Source organism: Haemorhous mexicanus, chromosome Z (genome assembly GCF_027477595.1).
Source record: "Haemorhous mexicanus isolate bHaeMex1 chromosome Z, bHaeMex1.pri, whole genome shotgun sequence".
Taxonomy (NCBI): domain Eukaryota; kingdom Metazoa; phylum Chordata; class Aves; order Passeriformes; family Fringillidae; genus Haemorhous; species Haemorhous mexicanus.
The window spans coordinates 19,354,858-19,375,350 of record NC_082381.1 but is presented as its reverse complement, the minus strand read 5'-3'; the positions used below and the strand labels follow the sequence as shown (position 1 = coordinate 19,375,350).

General features: G+C 40.4%; 1 protein-coding gene across 1 annotated transcript in view; it reads right to left on the bottom strand.

Annotated features, from left to right (window-relative positions):
- Positions 1–19,419, bottom strand: part of MAN2A1 (mannosidase alpha class 2A member 1) — a 106,810-nt gene extending 87,391 nt beyond the window's left edge. Inside the window, exons 1-2 of the mRNA XM_059836776.1 lie at positions 18,742–19,419; positions 6,469–6,729 (exon numbers count right to left, since the gene is read on the bottom strand). Of these exons, the coding sequence (XP_059692759.1) occupies positions 6,469–6,729; positions 18,742–18,876 (396 nt within the window). The 5' untranslated portion in view covers positions 18,877–19,419. The remainder of the gene's footprint in view (positions 1–6,468; positions 6,730–18,741) is intronic.
- Positions 19,420–20,493: the final 1,074 nt, after the last annotated feature.

The window sequence follows — 20,493 nt, the reverse complement described above, 5'->3', positions numbered from 1 at the left end:
TCCTAGTAAGGTGCTTTCTGTCCTGCTGGGAAAACTTAAAAAAACTACAGACATCTGAAACAAATATCAGACTAAAGAAATTAAGGCCTTGCAATAGTTGACTTTGGCCTCCACCCAGCTGATCTCTCATTTTTCCTCATCAACAGAACATGAGGAGAAATATAAAATATTATGGGTGAAGATGAAAACAGGGAGGTCACTTACCAATTTTCATTACAGGAAAAACAGACATGACTTTGGGAACATTAAATTAATCTGTTGCCAATTAAAATAGAGTTGGATAGTGAGAGATAAGCCCATAATGTTTTCTCTCTATCATTCTCTCCTTCTCACATGTTTTGCCTGCTCCAGCATGAGAGCCACAAGCCATGGCACGTCAGGAACTCCTCCAGTGTGGATCCCCCACAGGCTCCAGTTCCTCCTGAAAATATCTACCTACCCTGGCAAGAGATCCTGCACAGTTTTCAGGGAAACTCTTTCTGCACTATGGTCTTCCCAACCTGCTCCAGTGACTAGAATGCCTTCTCTGCTTCCTTCATCAAGAACCATGGTGCTCACAGGATGGTTTCTCCCCTATGTTTAGCCTTTAGACTTTCAGGCAGCATTCTACCTTTCCTAAAACCCATTCTGCCAGAGGAACTGACATGCTTTGCTGATGGAGGCTGTACCCTGTGGTGGGTCTGGAGCTGTGTCTGACACAGGGCAGGACTGGCCTCTCCTCACAGATCCTGGAGATCCTCACTGCCAACAGCTGGACATCTGCACCCAGAGCATTCCACCCTCACCTCTGTGAAACACTTACTTAAGTACAGTCAATAAAATATATATTCATCACATGTTCTTCACAAACTTCATATACATTAACAAAAAATCCCCAACATTTCCCATACTAAAATCAAAGTGACATAAAAATCCTGAGAAAGGCAATTCTTCACACACACCACACACAAGGTAAATCTCTACTCCTTGCCCTTTCACCTCATAAGAGCAACAAAAGAATCCCCACAGTTATTTCACTCTGGCAATGTTCAGTCCAAGTTTTACCACACAACTCCCTATCTCTAAATCCTCAAGACACAGATTCTGGTGCTTAAAGGAAGAGTAGTGGGTTGACCTTGGGCGGGTTGGAATCTGACAGCCAGAAAAGGTCAATCCACCACTGGCCTTTAGCTGAAGGTATAAAGGAAACTAAGAAATGTAAGAAGGGAATACAACTCAGTAATCCTACAACTAGCAGAGCCTCAGCTGGGCCTGCAATGTGCACCAGATACCTGTGAGGGACTCCATGTACATCAGGCATGCATGGCCTGTGTGAGATGATCTCGTCACATCACTGGTCCCCCAGGATTCAATCTTCAGAAAATATTAATTGGTGGAAAACACAGGTGCAATACTTGAAGATATGTTCATTCTGCACTGTCAGCTTAAAAGGCCCAAATAAGGTTTATGCTGAACTTGGCTAGCCTAATAGTATATATTCTAAATACCTATCAGGCTAATTTATATATTAGCTAAATAATAAATAATATTTGATATAATATATAATATAGATAATATTTTATTACTTCATATTTTCTAAAACCTGAATTTGAAGAACTGTATTTTTACCTCTACAATACAATGTTCTGAAGAAAATGAAAGTGCATACTTTTTAAATTTGCCAGTTAACAATGAATGGCCTTAATACTGATAAACTTTTTGGACACTCCAACCATGAAAATATGATTTGATTAAAAAGTAGTAATTCACTGAATTCCACACATTCCTATGAGTTTTTCTTACAGATGTAGTCTGAATTTCACACATTCCTATGATTTTTTCTTATAGATGCAGTCTGCACTCTTCAAGATACTAATTTTTACAGTCATACATTCATAGTTTTTTTTCCCTGACACCTGCAACTTTTCAGCTATTTCAAACCAAGCTGATGTGACTATGAGCTCAAGAGACAGAAACTGTAATTCAGGAAATATGTCTTGGAGTCCCTGACCCATCATCTAGAGATGTTTGCTGCCTTGCAAAGCCCAAAATCCTGGGTATTGTAGAGGAACTGCTGAAGCTTGTCCAACTCAATGGCTACTATCCCTTGTTGTACTTCCATGTGGTATCAGTGATACTGCCAGAGGCAACACAGGCTGCATTAAAAACTGACTGCAGAATTCTGTAGGTAATCAAGGTCACAGGTGGTGTCCTCTTCTATCTACCAGTGAGGGGACAAGACTGTGAGAGGAGGACACTGCTAGCATAGATAAATAATTGGCCTCAGAGTTGGTGTCTGGGGTTCTCTGACCCTGTTTTCAGGTCTGCTTGGGAGAGATGAGATCCAGCTAAGGACACCAGAGGCACGTTTTCCAGGAAGATAGCTGAACCATTTAAGGAGCTTCTGGCTAAGAATAAAAGGGGACTGAGAGAATCAAGAGCAGCCCTGTGAGAGAGTAGCTGTCAGGAATGATGTTACATGGAAGGAATTTCAAGAAAGTATAATAGATGAAATCAATAAACCTGGATCACCTCCAACATTTGTAGATAATCAAGGAAGTACCTACAAGGCACAATCACACAGAAATCCCCAAAATCCTTCCTGGGAAATCAGCATGCTGGAGTGCCTCTCTGAAGGCATCCTGGCCCGTATCAGAGCCAATGTGGTGAGCACAACCAGGGAAGTGATTGTCTCTTCTTGAAACAGGGCCAGCTCAGGGAATACCTAAACCAACTAGACATATCTCAGTCCATGGGCCCGGGGGGATGCACCCATGAGTGCCGGATTTGTCACTGCAAGGCCACACTTAAAAGGCTTTGAAGGATCATGGTGATTAGGAGAAGTGCCCAAAGACTGGAGGAAAGCAATGTCACTCCTGTCTTCAAGAAGGGCAAGAAGGAGCACCCAGAAAACCAAAGGCAGAGAGTACAGAGAAGGTGGAGCCAGTCTGTTTCCAGTGGAGCCCAGAGACAGGACCAGAGGTGATGGGCACACACTGAAGGTTCCTCCTGAATATCAGGAAAAGCTTTTTCCCTGTGAGGGTGACCAAGCACTGCACAGGTTGCCCAGTCAGACTGTTCAATCACCATCCTTGGAGATACTGAAAAGTCACCTGGACATGATCCATGACTCCTGACTCTGGGTAGCTCTGCTTGAGAAGGTGGCTGGACCAGATGACACCCAGAGTTCCCCGGCAACCTCAACCATTCAGATTCAGAGGTTAATTAAAAGCAGTTTTAAAAAAAGACATGAAAAAAATCAAAAAACTTCCACTGAAATCAACAAAAGCCAGAACTAGGCTGAAATCCCTATTCTTACAAAAAGAAATCTAAAAGACAGAAGTTAAATCTTTTTTCTCTTTCATACAACACCATCCTCAGCTGGAATTGTGCAAAGGATTAATTACAAATTGCACCATCACTTGAACAAGTTACATGATTGCAAATTAAGAATAAATTCCATGCCAGTCAGCAAAAGGCAAAAGAGGTTAAAGAAAGTATTTCACGGAGATATTTTAGACTCACATCTAAGTATAAAATACTGATATAGAAATAAAGGACTTTTTATAAACAGTAGACAGATAGATATTCAAAAAGGATGCTGCCTGTCTTCATTGTGGCTGCTTCAGAAGACTGTCGTGTTGCTACAAGCTTTTTATTAAAACATGGGGAAGGTCATCACTTGTCTTTTATCTTATGGGTTTATTCTTTCTCTATACTGAAGGACTCAAACTGCTGAAATTATATAAATCTCATGAAAACATCATAACATCTTAACAGTGAATACAAACTACTGCTCAGAAGAAATAAAAGCATATATTGTGCCTCTCCAAAGCACCTTTTCAAAGAGTGATTCATGTCTCATTTTTAAAAAGAGTAACATTACTAAGCCTGATGTTAGATGCTTCAGTAGTTGAAATGGACAAGAGGAGGAGACACCTCACTGTATTATTTAAAAGACCTTCCAGCTCAGCATGATGGCTATTGAGAATTCCATCTTCTCTGAGAACAAATGCCAGATATTTCTTGAACTACTAAACTGAAAAAACATCAGGTCATATCCATATTTAATCCCGTCATCTTCATTTTTGTGGGTTTATTACCTGTCTCTATTATTTATCTTTTGGGAAGAAAAGTACACATTTACCTGACTTAAATTAAAGCATTCTCAAGTCACCTTTATTTCCAGTTTCCAGTTCTGTTACAGTTTTTTACCAACTTACAAACAGCACAAGTAGAAGTAAACAATTTCTTGATTTATAATTCCTCCATGAAAAAAACATTCTTCAGCTGTCCCATATGAGAATCCTTTGGTCTCATGTTGTTAGCAGCTTGGTTTTCCTGTTTTACAAAATCACATGTCTTTGAGGAACAAATCTAGCAATATTTCTTGCTGTATCATCACAAGGTTTTTTAATCCATATTTGAATATCTTCTTACAATGGTTTCTCCATTATGGGAGACTATAATCAACTTCCATGATTTATTCAGTGAAAACTCTTTTGCCTGCATTCTGTAAAGTTATTTTTTTATCCAAACACTTAATCCCACCTATATCAGCTCTTCCTACTTTCTAGTCTCTCATATACCCACCTGAGAGACAAACATGGGAGAAGTAATGCAAAAGTCTCTGGGTTTAAGTTAATGTTTACAAACAGCAGCAATTTACACGCATTTCCTTCAAAAAGTGATCAAAATAACTATTGAAAATGTCTCAAATAAATTAACTGAGCATGCAGAATACATTAGGGTTGGTAAAGTATTAAACAGTAAAACCGTTTTTAGTTTTACTGTTTAGACCAGAGATTTAGATCAGCTTGTTAGCAACGTGCTAGAGGAACTCTTCTAAAGTCAAGGTCTTAGATTCCATAACTGAAATCCAGTTCAGACTCACAGGATGAGAAACTAACTGTGTACAGAAGCACTATTAAATTGACTCAATGATGGCAGTGAATAACCTGCTGAGCAGAGGGTGCAATGCCATGACACAGAGACCATTAAAGCCCTCCTCCCTGCACAAGGAAGAAAGGAAAGTATGAGTAGGGGAACAGTATGCTTGCTTCTTATGTACATGTGAATATACATAAAAGTAAAGAAAATTATCCAAAAGCAGTATAGCTACAACAGACCACCCCTCCTTAGGTACATAGTAGGTAGTTGGGTGTTAGTAGGTGTATATTCTTGTATTCTTCATGTGTGGAGCAAAAAGCAAGGAGCAGTTTTAGAAAACATGTTTTACCTTCCATTCCTAACAGGTTAACATGCCCAAAAATTTAAGATAACATATTCTATCTCAAAATTAATTTATTAGAACTTATTTTTAATGTACACAACAAACTACACCACCTAACATATTAACAGATTGTACAATGAATAACCTGTTAATAATCCACTAACTTGAAAGCCTGTAACCACAGCTCCAGATGTTTCACTTCCCTGCACAGAAGTCTTAATGCATATCAGACACAAAAGGAGGTGTTCAGATATTGCCTTTAAAAAGTCTATTTTCTCTATAAAAGACATTAAGTTAGTGCCTATCCCTGAAGAGTTTAAAAGTATTAAGCATGATACATCAGAAGTTACAATTGTTCTAATATGTGCATTTATTTGTCTGAAGTCCACAATCTTTCTCCTGCAGTAGAAATACTTCAAATTCTAAAATGAGAAAGCTGGACTTCAAAATTTAATCTTTGCTTTAGAGTACTATGAATATTTATAGTACTCCCACAAGACTCACAAAAACAGTACAGATCACAAACTTCTCAGAGTATTCTCAGTGCTCCTGAATCAGTCTATTAAAACTGAATATATAAGAGTCCATGAACTCAAAAGCATCACCAGAAAGCAAAATAAATTCAACTTGAAGTGTTTGACTTTAAAAACTTCAACCTCCACAGTTTATGCCAAGCAGTCAACATGGTATATGTTCCTCCTTTCTGATCAAAGTCCCTATACAAACTGAAGACACACAGGAATGCTGAAATACAGAAATGACATTCAAAAGGGAACACAGGACCCAATTTTTTTTTTTTTTAATTACTAATTCTTGAACATTCTTTACCTATTCATCGAGTTTCATCTACACATACGTCCCTAAAAGTAAAATCTATTTAAACCACACCTATCCCCTATTTCCAGTTTATTTTTAATCGGTTTTAGAAGAGTTTGGGGAAACTCAGAGAAACTCTCAAATAAATTGTTTCCAAAGAACTGGTGGGACAATAATTGCTGTGGGTTTTTTTTTTTTTTTTTACAAAAAACTTTTAAGCCTTTTCAAATGCTGGCTCTTCATAATCATTACTCAATTTCCAGAGAACTTTAAAAAGCTATATAAAGGAACAGCTTCATAACATCTGTTAAACACAGCAGTCACTTCAACAATTCCATTATGTCTAAGTACCAAGATTTTAGCAGCAACTTGACATTTTCAGATTTAAACATTTAGTGACACCTAAAACTCCAGCAGAATCAGAAAGGCATACTGCTTACCTGTACACCTGAACTGTGACTTCCACTTTTTGAAGCAAACAAACAATCCTCAGAATCAACTGCAAGCAAAACTGAAGCAGAAGGGAACAGCTCAGAAACAGATCCTTGACCGAAGTTTACAGCCTCTGGATTTTTTTGTCCATCCTTTACTGATTCACTCAGATTGATCACAGAATCTCGTATGTTTGAAATAATCTCATTATTTTCTGCCAACAGACGTTCTAAATGATCTATTTTTTCTTGCAATATTGAAAGCTGTCCCTGAGGGAGAGAAATAAAAAGTAAAGTGTAATTATTTCTCAGAAAAATTCTTGACAGACCCAAAAAAACCCCAAAAACAACAACAACAAAAAAAATCACAATAGTGTGTGATCACACAGAAAATTCAAATACATCTTTATTTTATATTTTACATGAAGGCAAACTAATAGGGAATTTATACAACACACAGAACTTTCTCTTTTCAGCCCAAGAGAAAATAGCAAAAGATACATTTTCCTTCTGTGAACTTGAATTCACTGCACAAGATTTAATCAGTGATACAAAGATACTCTTTAAAGTCTCACAGTGTCAAGTAGCAATTATATCTAATCCAACTTCTTTCACATCTTTCATTTCCAAAAATCGGATCTTTTCATTTATCAGAACATCAAACAGAAAGCGATTTTTTACAAGTCAATCACATCGTGATGGGATGAAGAGGATATTGTAAACATTTCAGGTTTTCTCCCATACATGTAAAATATAAATACCACTTTTCTTATTTTCAGCAAAAGTTGGAGAAAAATTAACAACAGAACTTCATGGGCGTAAGAGATCCCTTAACAGCCTGATCACAGGAATAATCTGTATAATTGGACCATTACAATCCTCAAGAAAATCCTGTAAAAGAGAGATCAAGCTAATGGCATTTTCAGTCAGAAGATCATCTCAAATTGCCAAACAACAGGATTTTGTAGATATTCTAGAGAGCTCCACAAGAGGAGGGCTGCAGAAAAACACCAGTGTGAACTGAAAGAAGTCAAAACATCTTCCAGTGCAACTTGGAAGGAAAAGACAAATCCCACAGAGCAATTTAATGGTATCCAATCACTGTACTGATGGGACGCAGGAGGGAGCACAGCCAATCAAGACGCCCCAAAACTGCCCTCTCTCATGTACTAGCCCCTCCTTCCAAATTATTTGAGGGATGCTTTTTATCAGGCATGAATGTGCTAGCTTTTACAGAATCAAAAAGGCCAAATTATTTAATATGACCTTAGGGATACCTGTCATTGTTAACAGTAATTTCTTTATTTTCTCAGAATGACATTAATGTAACAAGAAGTGACAAGAGAACAAAAAAACCAGTCACTTTCTATTATTAAAGTTGAATTCAGATCTGAAAATATACAACACATGATTAGATATTTTTGCAAGCAGCTGTCATAACGGCAAAACCTGCTTCAGCTTCAGGCATCTACATTTTACCATTACATTCAACACAAATACCATTGATTCAGTAAACAGCTCCTCCATGACTTATGGTTTTAAATGACTTTTGCCCAGCACCACAGCCTTATTTTCTTAGGACTGTAGTATAATATTAGAAACAACACCTCTACATGACAATTTTTACCCTCTCAATAGTAATATACTTGAAATATTTGCCTTTTTCTTTTCAGCAGCTGTAGCTTGCAAAGGATTAGGTCTCCTTTCTAAATTGATGTGTACATTATTTCAAATTCTCTTGGCTTTGCAAAGTCCTCAGGAATGAAAAAAATAAAAAAAGAAAACCAAACCCTCACCAAGAGTTACCAACCATGTTTTTGGATTCTAAATTGTCATTACTATAATTCTACCCTTATGAAAGTTCTTTGTAATTTTCAGACAATATGTTTTACTATTTCTTTAATGCTACTGGTTTGTCTCTGTGTTTTATGGGCTGCAGAAAGTGCTGATGCACTGCTTGTTATTTCTGTTTCTTAGATTGATACATCCTGAAAACAGTAACAGGTTTTAAAATGCAATACAGGCAGACAGCTACTGTTTCCAAAAATGACAAAAATATATTTTGACGATGAAACCAGATTAAGCTAAATGAGACGTAGGAGCAACATCCTAGAATCCCAATAGTTTAAAGATAAATTCTAGAAACTTTTAAAACTGATGAATGGAAAACAAGAAGAAATCAATATGCAGATGATGGAATACTGGAAAGAAAAAAAAATTAAATAAACAGATTGTAGTCCCGTGCCACCTGGTGGCACAAAAGAAACAACCAGACTAAAATCTTTCAAATGCTGTGTTAAAGATACTGTGTACACATTTCTACGTAAAATTGGTGGTTTTCCCTTGCAATATCTGTAATATTTTGAAAGTAAGAAGGGCTTCTCTACATGAAGCCTAATAGCTTATTAGGCCATTCAATCTAAAAATAATGCATATAAAACAATACTTGATAGGGGCTTTACAGGCTGCTCAACAGAGGCTCTGAACTTTAGACTCCTAGGAAGTCCTAGCACAGCTGCCATCCATACAAATCATTCCCAGCTCCACTGCATATGACTACACTTCAGAGTTATCAAGTGTGCAAGCAGCTAAAGTACTGCTCACACCCATCCCACCACTATCAACACTGTCACTACAACTGTAAAATCAGACAACTGTTTAACGTTTTTATTCTCATTCATGTATGCTGTGGAAGTATTTTACATCTCCTTCCACAAAAGGAGCTTCACATTGCTTAGCAATAGCATGCAAACTAACTGATCAGAGAATACACCACCAATCTGGTTTGTATCATCTAGCCAATTATATGCTCTCTGGGAAAACAACAGACACAGTGGAAAACAGAAAAAAAAAAACAAACTTAAAAACCTCATAAAATAAGCATTTGATTGATCCTTCCACTAGCATATACTGCCAGTCTTCTCTAGAAGACAGATCTAAACTTCCTCCAAATTTGGAGGTCATGTCATATTTCATATCTTTAAGACATACCTTTCATTTAACTTAATATGTTAAACCTTGAAAAATCCATAACAATTCTACCAGTTTACTATTTATTATATGACAAAATATTTTTCTTTGTAAACCAAGTTCTCTGTCTACAAATAGCAATTTGTTACCAGGTGACCTTCAAACATCAACAACTTCATATGTTGCTACATACACCCAGCAATAATTTGTAAGCTGCAAGGTTTCAGCCTACCTAGGACACTTATTTTCAGAAGTCTGTTAAAGTATGTTACTTTGACTTTGGAAGTAGATCTTCTGTTATCTGGAGAAAGAAATCCTTAAAAAGACCTCCCACTGAGCAACCTAACAGAGAACATTAAAACAAAAAAGTGTGCTTTCTTTTCTGGAGACTGTGAGATACATCATGCCTCTCTCCTAAAGCTTTTAAATATGCCATATGCCAACTCAGCTGGAATGCAAAACATGAAATAAAAAGCTATAGTTAAGAACATGTAACCAAGATCTCATGCAATACCCAAGTTAAAACTGCAGGAAATCAAATTTTTGAGAACAACAAAATGGTTTTGCTTTTTGCTGTGAAATGCCAGATCCATGAGAATTAACTTTAAGAAACAACAGAGTCTCAGATTAGAAATGGATCCCAGCCTTCATTCAGTATGAAAATAATTCATGTCAGGAATCCATTCTCAAGGTGAAAATTTCACATGGATCCAATTATGCAAAAGCTAGGTCTATTTTCATTGCACATTCACTTTTTCTTCTTATTAATTTTAAATAGATAGTGCCTGTTCAATAGTAAAATTATTTTTAAATATGAGCTGAATGTGAAAAACACTGCAAACTCTTCAAAACAATGAATTTAAGAGATGAAAATAAATCAGTTTCAATATTTTTAAAGGAAGACAGCTGACTTCAAATATCAAGGCCCAACAGCATCAAACTGAAGTTACTCTAAAGCTGTTTTATCTTATTAATTGCTAGTAACAAACCTTGTCTTACCAGAAAAATAGATTAGAAGCATGTTACAGGGGACACTAAATAGGTCTAATTAAAAGACAAAACACAGAGATCCTCGCTGTTACTAAAACCATACTCAAACAGTATTCTTTTAAATTAAAATTTCAATTTTTCCACACATTAGAGGGTTAGCAGGGAGATTTAACTTTTTTTTTAATCTGAGCAAAAATGCACCAATTTTACATTAACCAATTCTGTCTGAAATGTTGGGTTCTGCATGGCTTTGTAGATCCTAAATAGGAAAACTTTAGTAGTACACAAGTCATAAATGCTAGCAGAATTATCCCTGACTTCACAGCACCAAGTCTTCTCAAAAAAGAAGGAACCTTAATCCAAGACTTTGAGAAATGCCTAACTGCACTAAAAATTGGGGATACATGAACTATATCCTAGTACAAGTGAACAACACTAAAGGATGTTCTGTTAACTTACACTGTTTTAACATAAGGACACTAAAAGTAATGAGGAAAACTTGGCCTACACAACCAGTTAAAAAGTTTGTAATAACTTTGGTGTAAGTTTCTTTCTTTCATTTCTCTCTGTCTTTATATATTGATGAATGTGTAAATAATTTTATTTTTTTTTTTAGCAGTAAAGGCAATCCTTCTGTTACTTCACAGCATAGGAAGCACTTCTACAAGAAGTGCAATGTTCCAACAAATCTACCAAAAGTAGCTACAGCTGCTTTGGCAGAAAAATGGCATCACATGAGCAGCAGACCTGTTCACCAGCCCTGTGATTACGCAGGGTTGGGCTTAACCAACAAAATTTTCTCATGTGAAGGCGACCCAGATCCAGACAACTTCCTTCCATTTGGAACAAAAAGTGTCCACACCTGTTAGCTGCCCTGAGAAACCTGCCACAATCACCACATGAATCAGCTACATAAACAGCTCCTTATGCTTCAGTCACTCTGAACCCTTCAGCAGTTTTCATGCCCCAAATACCCCAGAGCAGTCTGCTTTCCCACTGCCCTCTGCTTGTCCTTCTCTGTTTGGTCCTGACACCAGTCTGATTTGCAGCAAGGACTCTCCAGAAAGGAGCACAGGGACACCCAACACAGTAACACAATAAGAGTCCAACATGTTTCTTCCTGAGGAAGTGGAGAATGTTCAGTTTCTCCTATCTAAACATTGTACATTGCAGAAAAGACGGTACTTGGAATTTTCATTTCCTGAGTGAATGCACGCTCCTTCTATAAATGCAGACCAACAGATCACCACCAGTGATCACTTCATCAGGAAATAGACATCTAGCTCAAATAATTGAAGAGGGAGTATGACAGGGCCACTGATGAGATCTCATAGAAACAGGAAGGCAGAAGAGAAATCCAGATTAGAGATTTCTGATGTTTTGTCAGCTGGAATTTTGTTCTTTGCACCCAGACTCAGCCCGCAACCACTGAGTGCTGGGTTCAAAACAAGCCAGAACCCATTCCCTTTCTCACCCACATGAAGAAAAAGGAGACCACAACGGAGCTGCCAGTGTCCTGCATTAGAGGCTCTGGTGTACCAAAGAACTGTGGTGAAGAAAGTGGAGCACCACAATGGACAGAGCTCTCCAAAGGATGTGTAATTTGAGGTCATTGCCTATACACATTCAGTACAGTAAGCAGTGAGGAAGCAAAGTCTCATTTTATGGCTGCACTGAATGGCAGTCATCATCACAGTTTTATGCACCAGTCTTGCCAGTGACTATATCCAGGTACATCTCTAGAAATCATGAGCTATCTTTGCCAAAATCTTGATATAAACTCTGATGAGATGCCAGCTTATCAAGATGGTAGCAGCAGAAGGCATTCTTTGTTCACTATCAGAGCACTGTACAGTGAACAGAACACACTAAATATGCAATTAAATGTTCACCTCCTGCACAGAAAAAACAAGCAGGTAAAAGTTTAAAATGTCACCCAATGTACCATCAAAGCTTAATATTTGAGTACAGTGTTTCTACATGTATTCTCTTTGCAAAGCAGGATACATAACAAAAAAACAAGCATACAATGTATCATTTAAAGGACAAATCAAGGTTTGAAGGCTTTGCTGATCCGTGCAGAGAGCTTATGTGCATTTGTGACAATGAAAAGAACATAAGAAACTTTGTTAGTAATTTCCTACCTTTAGAGTACTATTCTAAGTAAGCTCACTTTACAGAGGCACTGGAAATCTTCTGAATTAAATAACTACAAAAGTCTGTTCTTTTAAGAGAATTATAAACTTCTGATCCAAAGTTGCAACAGCCTGACAAATACATTTTAAGAAGTTGATAGACTTTCACATTTTGCTTTATTACCAGAGGCAGCAATAACAAGAATGTTTACTGTACTATTACACTAGACTTATGTTTCATGGCATTTAGAGAGAAAAATATAAGGCATGCTGTTAGGGACTATTTTGACACCATCATCAGAGACCTGAAGGCAAGGAAAAAGAAATCCAGACATATTCAGTTTTAAGTCAATTAAACTGAAAAATATTCACTACTACTGTTACTGATATATTTTGTGTTCATTTGTTGATGAGAATCTGTTGATTCTCCTCCCTACTATGCTGAATCTTTATTTAAATAATGTCTAGCAGTAAAAAAGTGAAGCACAACTTATCAGCCTTTAAGAGTAGGAAATTTAATAATGGTTATTTTTCATTCAAACAAGTCAAAACTGAATGTGTTAGAAAAAGAAAAGCTTAAGTAAGAACTAAAAAACCTCTCTCTCTTTAGTTTATATCATTAAGTTAGGCAATGACTAGGTAGCAGAAGGATGTTCTCAATTATAGTTAAGAGTTACTGTTTTGTAGACTATGTATTCTGTAAAATACATTTTGCACCAGATTTAAAGACTGTAATTGAAAGATTGAAAGAAGCTAATAGCTTCTGCTTGACTGCTGCTTAGCCACAACTTTACACAAAATGTGAAAGCAGAAAAAAAAAAAAACCACAACAAAACAACAAATACACTCTGTGAACATTAGGAAAACAAAGAATTGTTACTGACCCATAGTTATGTCCACAAAGGTGGCTGCCTCCCCTTCACAAAGTACTAGAAACTCAGCAAAAGTAATCCTAGATTTTCATTATTTGCACTCAAGATCATTTCCATGGCATTCAAAGGCTTTTAGATTGTGAAGTTACTGAGTGTTGTTAATAGGAATTTGTTTGGTTTTAAATAAGTCAACATGTTTCAAAACCAGAAAAATTGATTCCTTCTGTGGATTTCTTCACTCAACTCTCAATCTCCTCTGATGTAAAACTCATGCTAGTAAAAGTCACTGCGCCCACAGTTTTTCAGTGCTCAGAGGACAAAAAATGATTACTTCAAAATGATGCACAACCTTAATTACCACTATTCACATTTTAGACAGACAAACATTTCCTAAAATACCTGACCAGGCTGCTTCCAACACTTTTAAAAACACAAGTCCTGTTCCTTGCTGTATAACATGGGTCAGAAAGTTCCCAAATGAGCTCATGGAAACACACTAGCTACTAAGAACAGGCAGCATCAAAACACATGTATCCATACTGCATGTGACTAACTGATTTCAGCTACTTCTCTACGGCAAGGCATCCAGCAGAGCTGCAGCTGGAGAAGGTGTGTAGAGTGTCTCTGCAGGGCATGGCACCTTCCAAGCCCACAGCCCAGTGGGGACTCAGGGCTGACTGAAGGCAGAGCTGCCTTCCAGTAGGGGAAGGGACTGCTTCAGCAGAACCCTGGAGTAAACCTCACCAGACAGATGAGAGAACTCTGGTGTTTCTGCCACGTATTTGGTCCTAATTTCCTGCCACTACTGCCCCATTCTATTGTGATTCCTATTTCGGCCAAGTGGTACTACTGTCAAATTATTGGCTAACTCAGATGGAATAATGCCCCATACAGGAACAACCACCACTTGTGATGTTTATGCTGGAGGCTGGAGTATCTGATGCATTGTGTGGATGCCTTGAAAGCATGAATCCAACAAGAACCTTTAGCAGTACAGGAACCAAAAAAAAAAAAAAAAATCAAAACAAACAAACAAAAAACCAACCAACCAAAAAAAAATTTAAAAACCAAGCCAACTACTTATAGAGGAACTGTACTTGATCACTGCTCTTTGATGCAGTGCAATTGGTGAGTTCATAAAAGCAGTTAATACACAAGATGAGAGTATGCTCCAAATAATGGTGGTCAAAGAGAGAGGCAGGGAAAATACACAGAGGTGGAAAGGAGATCTTATTCAAATAACAGTTGTTTAGGAAAAAGAAAATGGTAAGCAAGGTAGTTGCTCTATGTTTCTGCTTTGCCTTTTAATAAAGTTCAAAGAAAAAAATAAAGACAAAATGAAGCATTCTTTGGTGCTGGTCCATTTACCTCCCAGAGTCATTGCAGTCTTGACTTTCAAAAACGTATTTCTGGAAACAACATTTAACACAATGCAGAGATATTGTCCCATAAAAGCTAAACCAAGCCATGTGAAAAAGTGGTTAGAGGATAAAGCTCAATTTCAAAGCATTACCTGTCAGGTAGTGACAGAGGATGCTTCAATGTGGTGCTGTTTCCCCCTTGCTTAGCCATAAAATTCACTAAAAATTAACTTTCGTCATAAGACTACATATAGAGCATATATTTCTGATGCAAGACACTATTACAAACAATGCCTCCACTTTTTTTTTTTTTAGTTGGACTTTCAGTGTGTGCCATGCATGCTTAGGTGAGACTCTTATTTTGATCTAGAATCAAAATAAACAGTCCACAAGCCATTATACTATTTTTATTCTTCTATACAAATCCAAAATCCAGAATAGATTAATATGGGTTTATCAGTATTTGTTACTCATCTCTAAACAATAACACAAGTTCTATAAGGTAAGCTGCTTATGGATGTCTTCTCAGACTTGATTTGAATGTAGCTTTCACTTAGAAATTATCAGTTTAGCCCACACATCACTCATACATGACACTTGCTGCACAGGCAATGTCATAGGACTAAACACTACTTTGAGACTTCCTCAACTCTGCAGTCACACAAGATTTCCAAGAGAATATTGTATTATTGCTAACAAAAACAACACACTCAGCTCTTTTTCCACTATATTAAATTAGAAGAATTTTACACAATAATCTGTACAGACAACTGGTACATTAACAACCTAAAAATGCACCTAAGGCCCTCCCTGCACCTTGAGCTAGTCTCTGCACAACTTTGTAACATGGTTCCTAGCCTTGAGACAGGACACTAGGGCTCATCATGTCCTGAGACACAAGCATCCCATGGCTACGAACAGGCTCAGATAAAGATTGTGGTATGGTCATCACCAGAATAATACACACCTGACAAAGAGGCAGAATGCACAAAGATACCTGCAGGAATTACAGAGGAGAGGCCAGCAAGCCTTGATCTACATTTGTCATAGGTACTTATTTTTCCCCAAATTAACAGTAGCTTCCATTCTATGGCCACACAGAGATCTTCTGCTATTTATAATTTAAATGCACCACCAATGATGACAAGGATATAAACTACTTCAGCTAAAGTTCTCTTATAGTTGCCTTGATGCCACCATAGCATAGATCAACATGACAAAAACCCAGAGTGAAACTGACTACTGATGCCAGCTTTTGCAACACAAACACCAAAAAAGACACACAGTCACTGCTGTGTCACAAGCCTGACCACAGATTCTGTTTTGTACCACAGGGAAAAGCATTTAAATACTTGGTCAAAGAGAACATGTCTATGGATATTTATCCATCTTGGAAGCTCTTGCCCACAAATTATTTCTGCAAGACATTTTTGTTTGTGTCCTGAACTCTCAAACAAGTAAGCAAGTTCTGTCAGGACACTTTCATGACCCCACTGGCCTACACTGAGAAGCCTAAAGGAGGACTGAGTCTGATGCAAGCTACCTTGAGACCACACAAAGAGAAGGCACCTTGCTTTGGAAAAAACATGGTAATGAAAATGGAGCAGCAGTTCTAATAACTTATTTTACTGCTGGAACTAGTAACCATGACACTTTAGGTGAATACAGCTCAACAGACACTACCAGCTGAAAAATCCCGTCTCTTGTTCTGGTAGAATTCAAACAGAATACCTATATAGCAAATGATTATAAGCTAAACAAGGGACTGCTTCCAGAAGTACCCACTTCTCTGAGCTAACTGTAAGCCACGTAGGTCAGAAAGAACAAACTAATCAATGTGCAACTTCCGGGACTTGAAAGGTGACGTGTGCTGTTACCAGAGCTGCAGAGAAACAGCAAAGCACGTTGCAAAATCAGAGAGGTATGAAGTGAAACAAATCAACAACGTCTGAAAGAAAAAAAAAAATCTTAATTCCTTTTTTCCAAGCTAAAAAAATTCTGATCTTTGTCATTGGAAAAGAAAATGCATTCTTAAATCGACAGTCTGCTGCCATGGTTTTTTCAACCAAAAACAGCCTGAAGGTTTTACATCTGTGACTAGTTTCACTTAGTACTTTGAGCTCTGGCAACACTGCACTGACACAAACAACTTTTTGTAAGCTTTTTTTGAGGTAGTAGTCTTAAAGTGTTTCTTTCATATATTTCTAGAGGCTTCTATTCCACTCTTTATCTTTTGCATTTATTTCAAACTGATATTATAAGACTCTGAAAATATTTGCTAGGTGTCAGAGGTTTCACAGTTGTAACAAAGTGAAACATTTGAATTTCATCTGTAACTCCCTCAAAAGAAAAAAAAGCAGTAGGAAAGGAAAAGGTAACTGTTTTACCCAAAGGAAGGACCAGTGAAAGGCAGAAGTCTTTCCAGTGAGAATCAGAAGCTTCAAAGAAATCTAGGCATGGAAAAGACAAAAAGAGTAAACACTGACAGACTGTTCTAGAAGACCAAGGGGAGGGAGGAGGATGAAAGGAGAAATGCTGGTCTCTAGCTGACTACACCACCTAGAAGGAATAGGCCTGAAAACAGATCAAGGTACCAAGCCCATGGTCACAAGAGGAAAGACCATGTTACACCTCTGATCAGGATTACTCTGTAGGACAGGAACAGACAACTGCAAGACACTGACAATGGAAGACAAAACACATCTAATAAATCTTTCTTGTTCACTCAAGCATTTCAATCCAAAATCTAACACTAAAAATAAAAAAACACCCATGGATGAGCTTTCCTATTTTATACTTTAATACATACCTGTATTAAACTCAGCTGGCTATATAATGATACATTAAGTGATTTCCTCACATTAGATACTGCCCATATCCCCAAAGCAGCATTTGTACTTAGCTGTTACAAGAGTGGCATGTGGCACTACCCTCCTGCTGGAGTTACACATTGAACAGACACAGCTGCTGTAGCCAGCCTTGTCTTGCTCCTCTTCTCTTCCTCTTGTTCTCTTCCTTCCTGCAAAAACTGAAGGCTGACCCCTGAACTGTAACTTGAAGGAATAAAGACAGAACAAATCTGCTCACTTTCTTTACATTTAAGTCGAGGTTTTTGTCTTTACTCTTAAAAAAATATATCAATTATTACTTTTGCATTGAATGAAACAAGAGTGGTTCTAACAGAGAGATAATTGTTACTTTTTAACTAAGTTTTTAGAGTTCTTTTATTCACTTGAAGTCTCACTCCAGTATTGAAATATACTTTCCTTCGGTTTGTTTCCAATAAAAATAAGTACCGTGCAAGCATAAATAGGTTATAACTTTGTATTCTATGTTTTGGGGTTTTGCTGGGTTTTTTGTTTGTAAGAACACACAGCTGTGTATAGCCAGCAGTATTGTGTCGTTCTGCACGGCAAACCACATCCTATTTGAAATTCATGCTTCTTCTCACGGGCAAACATTCCTTATTAGAACACAGTCACGACACACAGCTTTTAAACTTATCTGCCACGCAGCGAACACAGGAAAGTGAAGAACTGAAGTACTGCGTCGCTTAACCACGAGGAGCAGCCGGGTCAGCCAACTACAGCTCCAAAGCACAGCTCAGCGAAAAGGAAAGCAGCCACCAAGTCAGTGCTTCCCTAAATCTACCTGTTGTTGACACTCGGGGCTGAGGTCCCGAGCTGTCAGCTCTCCCCGTCCTGCCCGGGCACGCCCCGCACCCCGCTCCGCCACCCGCGGAGCCGCCGCAGCCGCGGCGCGGCCCCGTCCCGTCCCGCCGGGCGAGCCCCGCCAGACCCGCGCCGGCACCAGCGCCGCCCGCAGGCGGCCCCGCTCGGCCACGGCCCCGGCCCCGCCGCGCCTTGGCGCTCCGGCAGCGGCACGTCCAGGGGACGGCACGGCCGCCCTCTCCTCCACCTCCGCCCGCCGCGCCCCGGCCGCCGCCCCGCTCACCTTGGGGAAGGTGCCCTCCCGCCGGGGGCTCTTCGGGTGGTCGAAGTGGCCGCGGTCCAGCATCAGGTACAGGGAGAAGATCACCACGCAAAAGACTGCGCTACCGAACACCGTGAACTGCCGGCTCAGCTTCATCTCCGCCGCTGCCGGGCCGGCGCCGCCGCGCTGCTCCCGCCGCGGCCGGCGTACCCGGGCCCCTCTCGCCGCCCCGCGATCGGAAGCGAAAGTTCTCCCGCCGCAGCGGGGATCGCAGGCGCTGCCGCCCCCGGAGCGGGGCGGCCCAAATCCTTCTCCGGAGAAGTGCGAGAAGTTGCCCCCCCGCCCGCCTCGCCGGGACCGAGAGCCGTGTCGAGATCCCGCCGGCGCGACCGAGAGGAGAGCCGAGAGTTTCCGGGAGCGGATCGAGTTCGCGGGCAGGAGAGCGCCCAGCGGGGAAGTGGCGGCAGCAGCACCGCCGGGCCAAGCAAGCGGCGCTGCTCCCCACTCCCTTCCTCCTCCTTCTCCTTCTCCTCCGGCCGCCTCAGCAGCCGCTCCGCTCTCCCTCGTTGCCCGCACGCGACGCCGGAGTCTGGCGCCTCCTTCCCCGGCCGGAGCGCTGCAGCTGCCGCCGCCGGAGCTCCTGGGGCCGCAGCGCACAAGCTCCGCGCCGAGAGAGCCCCCACCCGTCCGCCGCCGCCAGCCCCGCCGCCGCCGCCGGAGCGGCGCGTCACGGGCGCGGCTCCGCCCCCGCCCGCCGCACACGCCCCGGCGTTCGAGACCCGGGGCGAGCCGCGGCGGCCGCCCCCCCGCCCCTCCGCTCTGCTCGAGTAGGGGCAGCCGAGCTGCCCGCCCCCGGCTCGGCGCGGCGAGAGCTGCCCCGCGGCCGCTCGGAGGCGCCGCGCACCGATGTCCCCGCTGCTGCCGCCGCCGCACCGTTGGCGGTCGGTGTGTGGCAGCCTCCACCGTGGAAGCGAGCAGGGTGGAAGAGGAAGAGAGAGGAAGGGAGAGAGGACAGCCTGGGGACTCCACCGTTCTACCCGCGCCTCGCGGCGGCAGGGGACTGGAGGAGAGGGAGTGTGGGGCGTGGGGAGACCTCCGGTTCCGAACGACTCCGGCATCCGCGTTGCTCGGCAGAGCCCCCGTCCGCTCTTCTGTGGGATCCCTGTTGCCAGCTATCACAGTCAGGCACGTTTGTGAGCCGCTGTCAAGTTCCAGCTTGGGTCAAGCTTTTCTAGGTATGAAGAAGTAGAATGTTCCAAGGTACTTTCATGCAAAGTAGCGCATTTTCCTACAGGAAGGGGTCACAGCTGAAATGGCTGGTTCATGGAAGTCCATTCAGGTTGTGCCCTCTGTTTGGTAGCTTCTAGCTCCTATTTTTGACAGATATAATCTGCTCGGTCTGAAAACATGCATCCCTGGTGTCTGCTTCTGCCCAATATTTTGAGGAACTACTTAAGATGCATTGGCTGGCATCGAGAATTAGGCATATCCTAGGAACATGTTCTACCATTGTGTGTGCTTCTTTATCAATGACTGTCATTGAGACATACACCTATACCTTAAAGTCAGGATGTATTGTTAGCACCACTATTTTCTTTAGCCACTAATATCATCCCCTTTACTACCCTGCCTGTTCCCAATAGTTAAAACTGTAATTGTACACAAAAATTTGGCCAATAATTTGTGGGTCTTTGCTGGAGTCAAGAAGCTTGTATCATTGCTTGTAAGTTTTCCCATGTTTGAAGCTTTTTCTAATACCTTAGAGAACATACT